Raw genomic sequence first — 16,171 nt, forward strand, 5'->3', positions numbered from 1 at the left:
AGAATGGAGTATCCATTCTTTTTTGAGACGAGTTCCTCAGCTTGTCGCTTCAGGCTGGAGTGAGTGCAGTGGCCGGATCTCAGCTCACTGCAAGCCTCGGGCCCCGGTTCACGCATTCTCTGCCTCAGCTCTCTCCCGGAGTAGCTGGGGACTACATGCCTGCCACCTCGGCCTCGCTAAGTTTTTAGAGCTTTTTAGTAGAGACGGGGTTTCACTGTGTTAGCCAGGGATGGTCTCTGACCTCTGACCTCGTGATCCGCCTGCCTCTCGCCTCCCAAAGTGCTGATTACAGGCTTGACACCGCTACTGGCCGAGTATCCATTCTTAAGGGTAAAAAGATATTGCAGATATTTCAGAAAGATGAACTCAGAGAACATGAACTCTACCAAAATAGAAATATGTTTAGCTTTTGCAGTCTTCAAAATCCTCTCCAAAATTGAGACATTTTCAAAATAGGCACTACACCTAATTACATTCAAAACAATTCAAAATGAATGTGTGTTTAAGACACAAGACAAAAATACACAGGCAAAAAATTTTGTTTTATGGATCTTTTGTATTATAAATTGGATATCTTAAAAGTACTTAACCTGAAATTACCTTGCAGTAGATAGGGTAATAGTCTCTGGGTTGGGATGAATAAATCTTATAAAGGTTTTGTAACACAGTTGCTTGGTTATGCCCATTCAAAAAATTTGAAATAGGAATCTTTGTGACTAGAATCACCTGAGGGAAATAAAAGGAGAAGTTCAAATTTTGAGCAAGACAAATATTATGGGTAGGTATGGAAGTAGGGGTACAATAAGAGATAGTGGGTAACACAGTTAAGTACCTGTACAAAGGCATTGTGGTAAGGATTTTACATATTTTAACCCACAGTCTTATACAGCCATTCTATGATGTGATATGTGTAAAAGCGTAGGTGCACGTATGAGAAACAACTGAAAATTAGTAAGTTAATAACTGGTAAACAATTGAGTCATGACTTAAAAAACTCCAGGTTTGTTCAGTAACCAGGCCTGTAGTGTTTTACTACTCCCATGCTGCCTTTCATAAATTTTTACTAATAAGGCTGGAAAACCTAATAGTAATGATTGCTTTATAAAAAAGCATGATGACGTCCACTTCACAGTGGAAAAGACCAAGTAATTTAGACCAATCCTTCCCACAGAAAATAAAAAGTGTGGAGGATATTAAGATCACACAGAGCATTAAGGAATTAATGGGTTAAGATTAGGAGAATATGCTCTGGCGAAGTGGCTCACTGTAATCCCAGCACTTTGGGAGGCCGAGGCAGGTGGGATCAAGGTCAGGAGATCGAGACCATCCTGGCTGCAACATGGTGAAACCCCATTTCTACTAAAAATACAAAAAATTAGCCGGGCGTGGTGGCTGGGCACCTGTAGTCCCAGCTACGGAGAGGGCTGAGGCAGGAGGAATGGTGTGAACCTGAGTGGAGGTTGCAGTGAGCCGAGATCATGCCACTGCACTCCAGCCTGGGCGACAGAGCCAGACTTTGTCTCAAAAAAAAAAAAAAAAAAAAAAAAAAAAGATTAGAGAATACATAAACTCAGAGAGGTGAGATTAGCTTTAGGAAGTTTTTCCTCTGGATCATTTGCCAGTTCCGGAAGAGGAAGCTGAATGACTGAATAGAGTGCTTTTAACAGCTTCTGGGCCTGGCCTTCTAGGCCCCCAGGTGTCTTAAAAAAGCAAACACAAACCCTTTCCAGAGGAAGTTAACATTATCGTAAGTCTCAAATTACTCTGAAATCATTACTTCCACCAAATACTCCATGAACAATCAGGTACACAATAAAACAAGAATGAGAATGAATATATAGTTGACAGAAAGATACCCACAGGTACTCCAGATTTTGAATGGACAGATTTTACTTAATTATGTCTGAGGAGACCAAATTACAAATTTTAACACAAAACTGTTAAATATATATATACACAGAGAGAGAGAGAGAGAGAGAGAGAGATTCAGGAAGTCAGGTGTGGTGGTATGCACCTGCAGCCCCAGCTACTCGGGAAGCTGAGACTGGATCATTTGAGCTAGGAGTTTGAGGCTGCAGTGAGTTATGTTCATAGCACTGCACTCCAGCCTGAGTGAATGAGCAAGAACTCCATTTCCCCTTACTCTCCCCCAAAGAAATGCAGGAGTTGTTCAACTTCTAATGATAGATTAGGGAAAAGCTGAACAAATAAAACACCTTCTTCGAAGACCTGCAGAGACAAAAATGTGGTGAGGAATCATGAATCATGGGCCCAAAATCTCGGAAAGGAAGAAATCTTGGAGAGTTGAATCTGGCAGTTGGGTTTGTTTCTTCCCAGGGCCAGTTACCAATTCTGGAAGAGGACATTTAGAGGCTGAGAAACAGAACAGAGTTTCCAATGAACTCAGAGCTGGTAAGAACCAGATATTTTATTGCAATATTACTTACTTAAAAAATTATAATTAAAATTAAAAAATAGTCCATTGTCTTCTGGCTTCCATTGTTTATGCTGTGAAGTCAACTGTAAATTTTACTAATAATCCTTTGGTGATTACCTGTTCATCCTTCCCCCTTTTCTAGTAAAGGCCAACTACAAATTGACTTTTGTGATGTCTGAAACCCAATTTAAAACCACTTCAATCCCTGAAAATGGATTAAGGTAATCTGAGATGCTATTGACTCCAGCTTTCTGACTGACACAATCATAAATCTTCTTTGGAGAGAAATAACGAGATTTCATATACACTGTTTAGCACTCGAAAATAACTAGACATATGAAGAGATTGTTAGCTTGAATGAACATCACCATAACCAACAGACTATAAAATCAACTCCAAAAAGAAGATCCCTATAAGAGGATTATCTAACATAACCCTTTAAAATAACTAGGCTCATTATGTTTAGGGAAATTAAAGGCAATATTAGTAATTTCTGTAGAGCCATAAAAAAGCATCAAATCCAAAATCTTAAAATCTATTCCCAAGCCCATTTTATAATGGCAAAATAACCTTGATAATAAAATTAGATAAAGTTAATCTCAGTCTTTAACATAAATGGAAAAGTCCTAAAACAAAATAGTAATAAACCAAACTCAGTATATTATATGTAAGATATATAGTGACCACGCTGGGTTTGTTCCTGGAAGACAAGATTGGTTTAACGCTAATAAATTACCACACAAGGCTGGCGCGGTGGCTCACGCCTATAATCTCAGCACTTTGGGAGGCTAAGGTGGGTGGACCACTTGAGATCAGGAGTTTGAGACTGGCATGGCCAACATGGCAAAACCTTGTCTCTAATATAAAAATTACAAAAATTAGCTGGGCGTGGTGATGTGCACCTATAATTCCAGCTACTCAGGAGGCTGAGGCACAAGAATCACTTGAGCCTGGGAGGCAGACGCTATAGTGAGCTGAGACCATGCCACTGCACTCTAGGTTGGGTGATGGAGTGAGACTGTCCCAAAAAATAAATAAATGGCCACATGAACAAAAGACAAAAATCATATGACATGCAGAAAAAGCATTCACTAAAATGTGCAACTGCTATCTCCCTAGCCAAATAGGGAATATAAGCATATCTTGGAGATGCTGTAGGTTCAGTTCCAGACTGCCATAATAAAGCGAGTACTGAAATAAAGTGTCATGCTAATATTTTGGTCTCCCAGTGCCTATAAATTATTGTTTACTGCACTCTAAAGTTATGACTATACTGTTATTAAGTGTGCAGTAGCATTGTTTTAAAAATGAACATACCTTAATATGAAAATATTTTATTGCTAAAAATACGATCATCTGAGTCTTCAGTGACTTACAGTCTTTTTGCTGGTTAAAGATCTTTTTTAAAAAATGTTTTTACTTCCATAGGTTTTTGGGGAATAGGTGGTATTTGGTTATATGAGTAAGTTCTTTGGTGGCGATTTGTGAGATTTTGGTGGACCCATCACCCGAATACTATACACTGAACCCAATTTGTAGTCTTTTATCCCTCACCCCCTTCCCACTCTTCTGCCCCAAAGTCACCAAAGTCCCTTGTATCATTCTTATGCCTTTGCATCCTTATAGCTTAGCTCCCATTTATGAGTGAGAACAGATGTTTGGTTTTCCATTCCTGAGTCGCTTCACTTAGAATAGTCTCCAATCCCATCCAGGTTGCTGCGAATGCCATCAACTCATTCCTTTTTATGGCTGAGTACTATTCCATCATATATACACACACATATATATACTACAGTTTCTTTATCCACTTGTTGATTGATGGGCATTTGGGCTGGTTCCACATTTTTGCAATTGCAAATTGTGCTGTTATAAACGTGTGTGTGCAAGTTATCCTTTTCATATGACTTCTTTTCCTCCAGGTAGATATCCAGTAGTGAGACTGTTAGAATTTTCAAATGGTAGTTCTACTTTTAGTTAGTTAAGGAATTTTCACATATTTTTTCCCATAGTGGTTGTACCAGTTTACATTCCCATGCTGGTGGAAGATCCTGTCTTGATGTTACTGGCTGCTGACTATCAGGGTCATGGTTGCTGAGAGCTGCAGCTGCTGTGGCAATTTCTTAAAATAAAACAATGAAGTTTGCCACATTGACTCTTCCTTTCATGAAGAATTTGTAGCATGTGATACTGTTTGATAACATTTTACTCACAGAACTTCTTTTGAAATTTAAGTAAATCCTTTCAAACCCTGCGGCTACTTTACCAAGTTTATGAAATATTCTTAGTCCTTTGTCATTTCACCAGTGTTCACAGCATCTTCACTAGGTTTCATCTCAGGCAACTAGTTTCTTTTCTCATACATCAGAAGCAACTCCTTACCCATTCAAGTTTTATTGTGAAATTGCAGCAATCCAGTCACATTTTCAGGTTCCATTTCTAATTCTAGTTCTCTTCTATTACTTCCTCCACTGAAGTCTTGAACCGCTCAAAGTCATTCATGAGGGCTGGAATCTACTTCTTGCAAACAGCCTTTAGTGTTGATATTTTGACCTCCTCCAGTGAATTATGTATGTTCTTAATGGCATCTAGAATGGTGAATCCTTTTCAGAAGGTTTTCAATTTACTTTGCTTAGATCCATCAGAAGAATCGCCATTTATGGCAGCTATAGCCTTATGAAACATATTTCTTAAACAGTAAGACTTGAAAGTTGAAATTACTCCTTCATCCATGGGCTACAGAATGAATGCTGTGGTAGCAGGCATGAAAACATTAATCTCTTTTTACATCTCCACCAGAGCTCTTGGATGACTAGGTCTAATGTCAATGAGCAGTAAAATTTTGAAAGGAATCTTTTTTTTCTGAGCAGCAGATCTCAACAGTGGTCTTAAAATATTCAGTAAACCATGCTATAAGCAGATGTGCTGTCTTCTAGGTTTTGTTGTTCCATTTATAATAGCACAAGCAGAGTCAATTTAGCATAATTTCCTAAGAGCCCTAGATTTTCAGAATGGTAAATGAGCACTGACTTCAACTTAAAGTCACCAGCTGCATTAGTCACTAACAAGAGAATCAGTCTGTCCTTTGAAGCCGGGCACTTATTCTCTCTAGCTATGAAACTCCCAGATGGTATCTTCTTCCAACAGAAGGTGGTTTCATCTTCACTGAAAATCTGCTATTTGCTGTAGCCACCTTGATCAGTTATCTTAGCTAGATCCTCTGGATGACTTGCCGTAGCATCTACATCAGCACCTGCTCCTTCACTTTGCACTTTTATGTTATAGAGATGGCTCTTTCCTTAAACCTCATGAACCAAACTCTGCAAACTTCAAACTTTTATTCTGCAGCTTTCTCACCTCTCTCAGCCTTCACAGAATTGAAGAGAGTTAAGGCTTTGCTTCAGATTAGGCTTCAGCTTAAGGGAATGTGGTAACTGGAGAATGTGGATCTATTCTGACCACTAAAACTTTCTTCGTATCAGCAATGGGGCTGTTTCACTTTCTTATCATTGGTTGTTCACTGTAGTAGTACATAAATTTCCTTCAAGAACATTCCCTTTGCGTTCACAACTTGGTCATTTGGCACAAGAAGCCTAGTTTTTAGCCTATTGCAGCTTTTGATATGCATTCCTCACTAAGCTGAACCATTTCTAGCTTTTGATTTAAAGTGAGAGACATGCAACCCTTCCTTTCACTTGAACACTGAGAGGCCATTGTAGGATTATTAATTGACCTACTTTCAATATTGTTGTGTCTCAGGGAATAGTGAGGCCCAAGGAAAGGGAGAGAGATGAGGCAATAGCCAGTCAGGGGAGCAGTCAGAACACATACAACATTTATTGATTAAATTTGCCATCTTACATGGGCATGGTTCCTGACATTCCAAAACAACTACAATAGTAACATCAAAGATCACTGATCACAGATCACCATAAGAGACACGATGATAATGACAAAGTTTGAAATATTGCGAGAATTACCAAAATGTGACACAGAGAAAAGCACATGCTACTGGAAAAATGATGCCAACAGACTTGCTCAACGCAGGGCTGCCACAAACCTCAATGTGTAAAAAAATGCAATATATGCAAAGTGCAATAAAGTGAAATGCAATAAAACAAGGTGTGCATGTAGAAGGAAACATCTTTATCCTGATAAAGAACACACATCAAAAACGGGAGTGGGGAGAGAAAGAAAAAACTACAGGAAATAGCATACTCACTGGCAAAAACACTAGAAACTAGAGGTCCTGGTCAGTATACTAAGACAAAACAAATTTTAAAAATTTTAAATGAAGATACGTAGATTAGAAAGAATAAAGTGATTTCACAGATATGATTAAGTAATTTGCTAAAAACTCAGAGTTTACCAATGGGTGGGACAAAACCAAAATATAAAAGTAAACAATTAGAAAATATAATTTCAAGGGATATCATTTATAACAGCAACAAAAGGCATGATAAACTATAAATTTAACAAATGATATTCAGATTGTTAATGGAGAAAATTATAAAATTTCATTGAAAGACATTACGGACCTAAAAAATAAGAGGGAAGCCCTATGTTTACAAATATAAAGATTCAATATAATAAAGATACCAGTTTTCTCCAAAATGACTTAATGTAAAACATGAAGAACTGATTCTAAATCGTGTATGGAAGAACAAAGGGTCAAAGCAGCCATGATATTCCAAAAGAACGAGGTTGGGGGCTTGTCTAAATAGATATCATCAAACTACTGTGTTTAAGGATATGATATTGACAGCAAAAAAGTAGAACAGAATAAAGAGAACAAAAGATCCTCCCACACACAAACAGAAACATATGGTACAGGTGGCACAAACTGATTATTCAATAATTGATGCTGTGATAAATGATTATCTACATAGTTAAAACTTGAAGTGAATCTCTCCTTCATACTATACATAAGTCAATTCCAGGTAGAATAATAACCTGAATACAAAAAATAAAACTCTATAATTTTTAGAAGAAAATAGAGACTATTTTCACAACCTTGGGGTAAAAAAGAATTCTTGAATAAGACACGAAACCCCACAAATGATAAAAATATCGACACATTTACCAAATTAAAAATAAAAACAAGCTGGGCACAGTGGAGCATGCCTCAAGTCCCAGCTACTCAGGCGAGTGAGGCAGGAGGATCACTTGAGCCCAGGAGTTCGAGCCTGCAGTGAGCTATGACTGCATCTGTGAATAGCCATCACGCTCCAGCCTGGGCAATAAAGCAAGACCCCATCTCTAAAAAACAAAAAATGTTTAAAAAGTCTGTTCATTAAAAGACACCATAAAGAGAGTGAAAAATACAAGACACAAACTGAAAACAGGTATCTGCATACAATTTTTAAAAAATCCATCAGCAGAGAAGATAAACTTCCACACATCAGTAAGAAAAACAAACAATTCAATAGAAAACGAGTGAAAGATATTGAGTTAAAAAATACAGGAAAGAAAATATATATATCATGCTTGTACAACCCGCGGCACGCAGGCCTCATGCGGCCCAGGACGGCTTGAATGCAACCCAATACAAACTCATAAACTTTCTTAAAACATTACAAGATTTTTTTTGTGATTTTTTGTTTGTTTGTTTAGCTCTACAGTTATTATTAGTGTTAGTGTATTTTATGTGTAGCCCAAGACAATTCTTCTTCCAATGTGGCCCAGGGGGGCGAGGCACGGTGGCTCACGCCTGTAATCCCAAAACTTTGGGAGGCCAAGGCGGGCAGATCACGAGGTCAGGAGTTCAAGACCAGCCTGGCCAAAATGGTGAAACCCCACCTCTACTAAAGATACAAAAAATTAGTTGGGCGTGGTGGTGCACACCGGTAATCCCAGTTACTCAGGAGGCTAAGGCAGGAGAATCACTTGAACCTGGGAGGCGGAAGTTGCAGTGAGCTGAGATCGCGCCACTGCACTCCAGCCTGGGAGAGGGAGCAAGACTCCGTCTCAAAAAAAAAAAAAAAAAAAAAAAAAAGTGGCCCAGGGAAGCCCAAAGATTGGGCACCCTGATACATACAATATGTTAATTACAGAAAAGTTGAAACAAGTAAAATTAAATACATCATTTAAACAAATATGTACATGTAGTAGAAGTATTCAGAAAAGAAATAACACAAAATTCAAACACAAAATTCAGAATTGTAGTTTTCTCATAAAGAGGGAAGGGGATGCTATCAGGGAGAGACACAGGGACTTTCAATGGCACTGGAAATGTGCTAGTTTTTTCAGTTGACTTGTGGGTGGCTTTGTTTTTTATTAATGTTCTTTATACCTTAAATAAATGTTATAATCTGTTCTGTGTGTAGAAGCTTCCTTTGAAAAGCGGATGGACCTTTTGTATAGGCAGCTGAAAGCAATTTGCAAAATGTTGATGTTTTAAAGCAGAATTTCTCTCAAGAAAATCATTAACCAGTAAAATGGAGAGAAGCAGAGCTCATCTGGTTAAACTGGAGAAGGAGAAGAACCAGGACCACCTATCCTCACACTCATAGTTCATAAAAGATAAGACAACACAGGAGTATCTGAGAGATCAATATGCATGTTCCTTAAATACCACTCAAATTCTTCACATCCACATGTAAATTCATTCCAGTGCGTTACTATACAAAACATGGTCTCCTCCAAATCAGCTCAATTACATTAGCATAGGCATTTTTAGTTATTATGGTGACAGGTGTCACTCTAATAGTCATTTATCTTATTTAATTGGTATATTTCCCAGGATTATCAAATTGGCAACTTAAGACATGCTCAAATTGGTAAGCTCTAAACATTTTAAAGTTTCCTTGAATGAGAAACATTGTACTGTTTCGACTATGTTGAATAATAAATTAAGAAAACATTTCTAGAATCTTTAATAGATTTTTTTAAAGAACCACGCTTTCTGTTAATCTGATTAATTTGAAAAGGTTGTAAAACTAGGTTGTCAAAAATAGATTTTTAAGGATTTCACAGAATCAAAATAGTAAAGAAACAGTAAGTCAGTGACAGTCTCAGAAATGAATGTCTGGCACATAGTAGGGATTCCAATGCATTTAATTAAAGATGAATAAACCTGAAACGGAGTTTAAGCAAAAACGTGAAAATTAATTCATCGGCTAAGTTTCCATTTATTTATTTATTTATTTTTTTTACTGCCATCTAGTTCAATAACCTCAGATGATGTAACAGTTGGGGATATTAGCTATGTTCACACTTCAGAGCAAGTACAGAATTTTTCTTCCATATTGTAATTATTTTCCAGTCAAAGCTATATAAGAAGGAACTATTGCCAGGCACAGTGGCTCACGCCTGTAATCCCAGCACTTTGAGAGCCCGAGGCGGGCGGATCACCTGAGGTCAGGAGTTCAAGACCAGCCTGACCAACATGTAGAAACCCCGTGTCTACTAAAAATACAAAACTAGCCAGGTGTGGTGGTGCGTGTCTGTAATCCCAGCTACTCGGGAGGCTGAGGCAGGAGAATCGCTTGAACCCAGGAGGCAGAGGTTGCAGCAAGCCGAGATTGTGCCATTACACTCCAGCCTGGGCAACAAGAGCGAAGCTCTGTCTCAAAAGAAAAAAAAAAAAAAAAAAAAGGAACTACTAAAACAATCCTCCCTTACATTTTTTATTCCATAGCCTACAGCCCTGATTCCAGTCAAACAAATAATGAATTAGTACATATTAGGAATTCAAAATATACAACCAAATGTAAGTCCAAAATATGTTCATTTATAAACAACAGAGTTATAAGTATTATAATATGGCTGCTTGTTGTGGCAGATTTGAAAAACTTATTTTTAATTTCAAACACTTCTACAGGCTAGCTGTCCATATTTCTGAGTTAAAAAAAAAATTGCCGGCTGGGCGCGGCGGCTCAGTGCCTGTAATCCCAGCACTTTTGGGAGGCTGATGTGGGCAGATCACAAGGTCAGGAGATTGAGACCATCCTGGCCAACATCGTGAAACGCCGTCTCTGCTAAAAACACAAAAATAAGCTGGGCACAGTGGCGTGCGCCTGTAGTCCCAGCCACTCAGGAGGCTGAGACAGGAGAACTGCTTGAACCCAGGAGGCAGAGGTTGCAGTGAGCTGAGATCGCGCCACTCCACTCCAGCCTGGTGACAGAGCAAGGCTCCATCTCAAAAAAAAAAAAAAAAAAAAAAAATTACCTTACAGACAGGAATTATTAAATGGTTCCTATACACTGACGCTTTTAATATACATTTAAAAATAAACCTATTCTGATTTTCATTCTATTTAAGCAGAAAACCGCTTAAAACCTAATTCCTAGAAAAAGGGTTTAAGTTCAAGGGCTTAGGTATACAGTCATGCCCTTTGGTTGCAAAATACTTAGAAAACTGTTTTACTCATCTAAAAAATTCAGAACTCTTCTTGAAGTATTAACTTTTAAAACACATTTGAAATGGACGTCCCTGAAAATGGTCCTAAATCTAGATAATCTGAGACCTCTTAAAAGGGATTCCTAAGTACCCGGCCACTAAGAACAGCTGACCTTGAGGTCAAAGGATATACACAGAAAAAAATAAAACAACAATTCCCTGAAAAGAAAAGGTACAGTATACTATCAGTCTATAAAAAATTTAAAGATCACAGACACTGACTATCACATCTATGCAGATTCTCTAACAATAACCTAAAGTTATTTTCCTCTCATTTTATATTTTGTGTGTTAAAGGAATAAGTCTAACCAGGTATGAATACATTCAAGTCACAAATCATACCCCATTCCTTTATACTTACTTGCAGCCTGACAATGAAATCGAAATCCTCGTGGAATTTCACCTATAATACAAAATATCTTGTTGAGAAGCAGAAATTTGAAAGTTCTCTAGTAGTGCTACAGTTAATACTCTACAGGATGACCAAGTTATAACACAGAAAGGTAATTTTTATTACATGAAAATACAAAAGATTAAACTTTTATAGGGTTTATTTTCAACCAAAGGTATGAAAACTGTTGAAGAATTTGGTATACTGTCTAAGTTACTTTTAAAAGTAAGTTACTCCTTACACAGAAAGAAATGCTAGATAAAGCAAGCATGTGACAAGAGAGTCTTAGCTCCATGTCCATGAATGGGCCTCTGGGGGTCATAAGGGCATTGATATGGCAAGGTGTATATGCGTTTCTCAGAGGAAAAACAGTCCCCAAATTCGATCTTTTTAATATTTACAACCCATGTGGGGAAAAGCAGCTCTTTGACTTGTCCTAAGTAGCAACACTCACAAGTGTGAGTAAGATGATTAGTTTTTCTGTCATCTAAAAATGAGGAGGAGAAAGTACTGGGATGTCCTAATTAATTTTAAAGTAATTGATAATGGACAAAACTAAAAATGAAGTCATGTCCCCAGTCTCTTCTCCCTATACATTTTTCCTACTTACCTTCAGGGGTATCAAATCCTATGTCTTCATACCTATCTTGCTTTTTAATGGGATGGAACAGTAAGAAGAAGAGATGCTGATAATATCTGAGAACCGATTAAGTATAGGCTATTTCCATATTTCTTACCTATTCCTTAGAACAACCCTCCAATAGGTATTATCCCCACGTTACGGATGAGCTAATAGATTCAGAGAGGTTAAATAATTTCTTCAAGGCTACAAAGCAATAGCAGCTTAAAAAGCTAGTCACCACTGCTGTGAAGGATGAGGTAGAGAAAGAAAAGATCATGGCATACACAGCTTTTAGAAAATCCCAAGATGTAAGGCCATAGGTAAGTGAATAGCAGGCTATGAATTGTTCAGATAGTCTATCCATCTGATTTTAATGGTAACTTGAGGTTAAAAGCCTAAACCAAAAAACCCTGTGTCAACACCTAATTCCTAACAGTTTTTCAGTAAGTATTATGAAGTCTTGCTACATTAAGAACACAGCTGTACATGACTTTGTAAGAAAAAGTACTATTGTCAAATAAAGTCAAGATTTAAAAAAAAAACAAACATACACTTTTAAGATCTAGCATCTACTTACCAGGATTTATAAAACTGTGGAAATCTGCCATAATACCTTCTTGGAGAGAATACTTAACACAGCCAATTTCACAAGGGAGGAAGCGCTGTTCACAATGAGGAGGTAGCTCGCCATGGCTAAAAATGTTCAAAAAATAAAAAATGCCTCCAAGGAGAGCTAAAAAAAAAATTGTAAGATAAAATGAATAAATGAATGTCTCAAATTTACCTCTTCCACAAAAGCCTCTTTAGTTGAAGGAAACAAAAATGTTTTAGAACAATTTTCTTTCTGTTCCTATATTCCTAAATGAGCTGGAAAAGAGAAAACTAATCAGCTGTACCGAATAAAGAAATCAAAATTTTTATAATTACACTTATCAAGGATTAAAGTAACCACTCTTCGCATGAAGCAACAAAATTATTCCAACTTGCAGCCAGCTCTACATAATTCGGCCATAGATAAGCCCTGAATCTCAGGAATGACATAGAGCAGTGACCCATATTCAACAAATGTAAAGGTTGGGGAAACGAAGCTGAGCAGAATCAATGTAGAAAGATTGTAATATAAAAACTATGAACAATTTAGTTCATTCTTTTTTCACTTTTTACCAATATATATAAGACCACCTATAAATCCTCTAAAGGAATAAAGGAATGTGAGAATGTGTGAAGTGTTATTTACCAAGACTGGTCACATTTAAGACTGTTAAAAGTTTATCAGTGTTCAACAAAGACAGAACACAACAAAACCAGACAGAAGGAATAGCAACGACCCTTATTAACTATGTTCTCTTCTTGGCAAGTTCCATAATTCATTTGTATCTTTATAACTCCCCTCCACCACCCAGGATTTTTAAATATTTTATTTTTAATTGACAAATAATAATTATATACATATTTATGAGGTACAATGTTGTTTTGATACATGTATACACCGTGGAATGATTAAATCAAGTCATTAACATATCTATCATCTCACTTTTTGTGGTGTGAATATGTAAAACCTACTCTTACCAATTTTGAAACATACATTACATTAACTGTAGTCATCACACTGTAGAATAGATCTGAAAACCTTATCCCACCTGTTTACTTTTGTTTTTAAGTGTATTTAAGTGTCCAATTATAAACAAGTCTAAAAAATACCTATGTTTATCAACATATGGAGTGGTAGAAACAGAGACCAGATTTTTGTTTAAAAAAAAAAAAAAAACCACTCTCTCCTGTTTTATTTCAACAAATTACCTAATCTTTTATAATGTCAGTACCACAATATTTAACACTTGTAGTTAATTATTTTGAAATGGAGGATCAAAATGAACAGAAAACATTTTTACTGACAAATATACTGTTTTGGGCACTCAAATTTATCTAAGCAAAATATTTCAGGATTACTCTACCTTGATCACCTTTTAAAGACAAAGTTGACATATCTGGAGGTGAAACATTCTGCTTTGGTACAAGCATGCCTGGCTTCCTCAGTGGTGTGAAAACAGGTTTCTAAAGAGGAAGAGAATGATTGGCCACATAAACTCTTGCTGGGCACTTTAGACCATATATTAAAATTTAGCCAAATAACTTCAAAACAGCCTAGAGATTACCAAGGTCAATGTATCCAATGAATAAATAGATCTGTCAATAATACCAACACCCAAAGGCAGAATAACAAATCTATAAATATTCTGAATCAGAAAAGGAGTGGTAAATAATAACCAATAACCAATGCCACTACTACTGAAAGCCATTTTGCCCACTACTGATTATCCAAGGTAATCATCCTGAGCCAGGCCAGTGGCCAAAAGCATACTATGCCCCAAAGTACTCTAATGTTGCTTGTTTTTCACTTAAAGTCAAAACCAGATTATGTTGTCTCCAAGTCTCACATGAGGTACACATACACCATAGCTTAAGTTTTGAGGAGAGATATCTTGTAAGAATAAGGCTTGCAAGTGTAAGTACAAACTCAACTGAGTTTCTACTCATAAATCCACAAAATAAAACTATCTCTTGAATTTCAATCCAATGTTGACAGTTTAAGAATGGAATTTTATCATGGAAGAATGGAAAAAACAAAGGGTGGGGTAACACCAATAATTACCTTGCACTTTCCTGATACAAATCAACAAGAAAACAAATTTTATTTAGTACTTTAACATTCTACTACACAGAAATTTACCCAAATAAACTTCATTCAACTTTTTTTGTTTTAGACAGTTTTGCTCTTTCGCACAGGCTGGAGTGCAGGGGCGCAATTTCGACTCACTACAACCTCCACCTCCCAGGTTCAAGCGATTCTCCCACCTTAGCCTCCTGAGTAGCTGCGACTACAGACGTCTGCCACCACGCCCAGCTTTCTTTATTTTTTATTTCTAGTAGAGTTGGGGTTTCCCCATGTTGGGCAGGTTGGTCTCAAATTCCTGACCTCAAGTGATCCGCCCTCCTCCGCTTCCCAAAGTGCTGGGACTACAGGCGTGAGCCACCGTGCCCAGCCTATTCAACTCTTGTAAGACATACACACATACACCAACTAATCCAAGTCTTGTTATTCCAATATTTTAAACACAGCAGCTGGCTTTGTTTCAGGTGTCATTTTAAAAGAATGGTATTTTTTGCTAAAGAAAAAAAAGACAGAATGGTCTAAACTACTTTTAAGCCCCCACTGCCTCCCCCACCCCCACTAAGGCTCATTAATCACAGAAGAATTGAAAGGGACACCTTGATGTCATCCAGTACAACCCCTAGATGTTACACTCCCATTACTGATCAAAGTGTATTGTCCGCAGGTTTCCTAACAGGAATTCCCCAGGTCTTTCACCACCAAATTACACCAATGTGTGCATGCCCTAGTTGTGGAGACTGCTGGTTTCTTTTAACAGGCATTCTGACACCAGGGGAAAAGAAGAACGTCGTCTTCGCACTAACCGAACCCCCAAAGGAGTCTACCCTTGACATTCACTCATTCACTCATCCAGCCTTTACTGAATACGTCTATGTGCCAGGCAGATGGCGGCTCTTCCCTTGTTAACTTTACCTGCTTCTCTGAAGGCCCAGAGTCCTTTCCCTGAGCGGCCCTCCACTCTCGAGCCATTTCTGCGTATTTCTCCTTTTCTTCCTCCCTCAGAAGCTTTTGGAGATTAAAGGGACAAAGAAGAGAAACAGCCATGAGTATCGAGTGCTCTAGGGCCCGCAGGCAGATGCCGGGGCATTACAGGGAGGTGGTTCTGGTGTCGGTTTGCCCAGGGCCACAAACCGGGACCTTCCTCTTCCTCTGGCAGGGCCAAGCCGCCCGACCTCCTCGAGGCCTTCTGCCCTCCCGCCTCACCCTCCGGCTTGCCCAACTGCCCTGACCAGCCCCCTCACTCCGCTCCAGCCTTACCGCCCAGTCTGCGGAGCAGTAGGGGATGGCATCAGCAACGCGAGCCACAGGCAGGCCTCGTCGCCGTAGTTCGGGGATCTTCTCCTGCACGAAGAAATAGTAAGCATTCCGGCTGGCCTTGCGGTTCGGCATGGCAGCGCGGTCTGGCTTCCCGGCCTCAGACAGCTCAAAGCACCGGCGCCCTCGCCGGGCTCCCGCCCTAAGTAACCGAGGTAGGCGCCTGCGCACGCAGCCCGCAATTCTCGGCCAATCAGGACGGGGCGCGCAGTCGCATTGCCCCTCTGGGGGGACAAACAGCCTGAGACTGGAAGATTCTGGCTCGTGCCGCCTTGGAGGTGAGGTGGGGGGAGAGCGCGGTCGCAGGTGGCAAGTGCTCTGATTGGCTGGGTGCG

The 16,171-nt window shown here is 38.6% G+C and overlaps 1 protein-coding gene across 1 annotated transcript in view; it reads right to left on the reverse strand.

The window, feature by feature from the left end:
* MAEL (maelstrom spermatogenic transposon silencer) overlaps nt 1-16,171 on the reverse strand; it is a 33,807-nt gene extending 17,636 nt beyond the window's left edge. The window contains 7 exon segments of the mRNA XM_003893499.3: nt 601-711; nt 713-726; nt 11,197-11,238; nt 12,426-12,581; nt 13,804-13,903; nt 15,435-15,527; nt 15,780-16,171. Coding sequence (XP_003893548.2) covers nt 601-711; nt 713-726; nt 11,197-11,238; nt 12,426-12,581; nt 13,804-13,903; nt 15,435-15,527; nt 15,780-15,911 — 648 coding nt within the window. The 5' untranslated portion in view covers nt 15,912-16,171.

This window comes from Papio anubis, chromosome 1 (assembly GCF_008728515.1).
Source record: "Papio anubis isolate 15944 chromosome 1, Panubis1.0, whole genome shotgun sequence".
Lineage (NCBI taxonomy): Eukaryota > Metazoa > Chordata > Mammalia > Primates > Cercopithecidae > Papio > Papio anubis.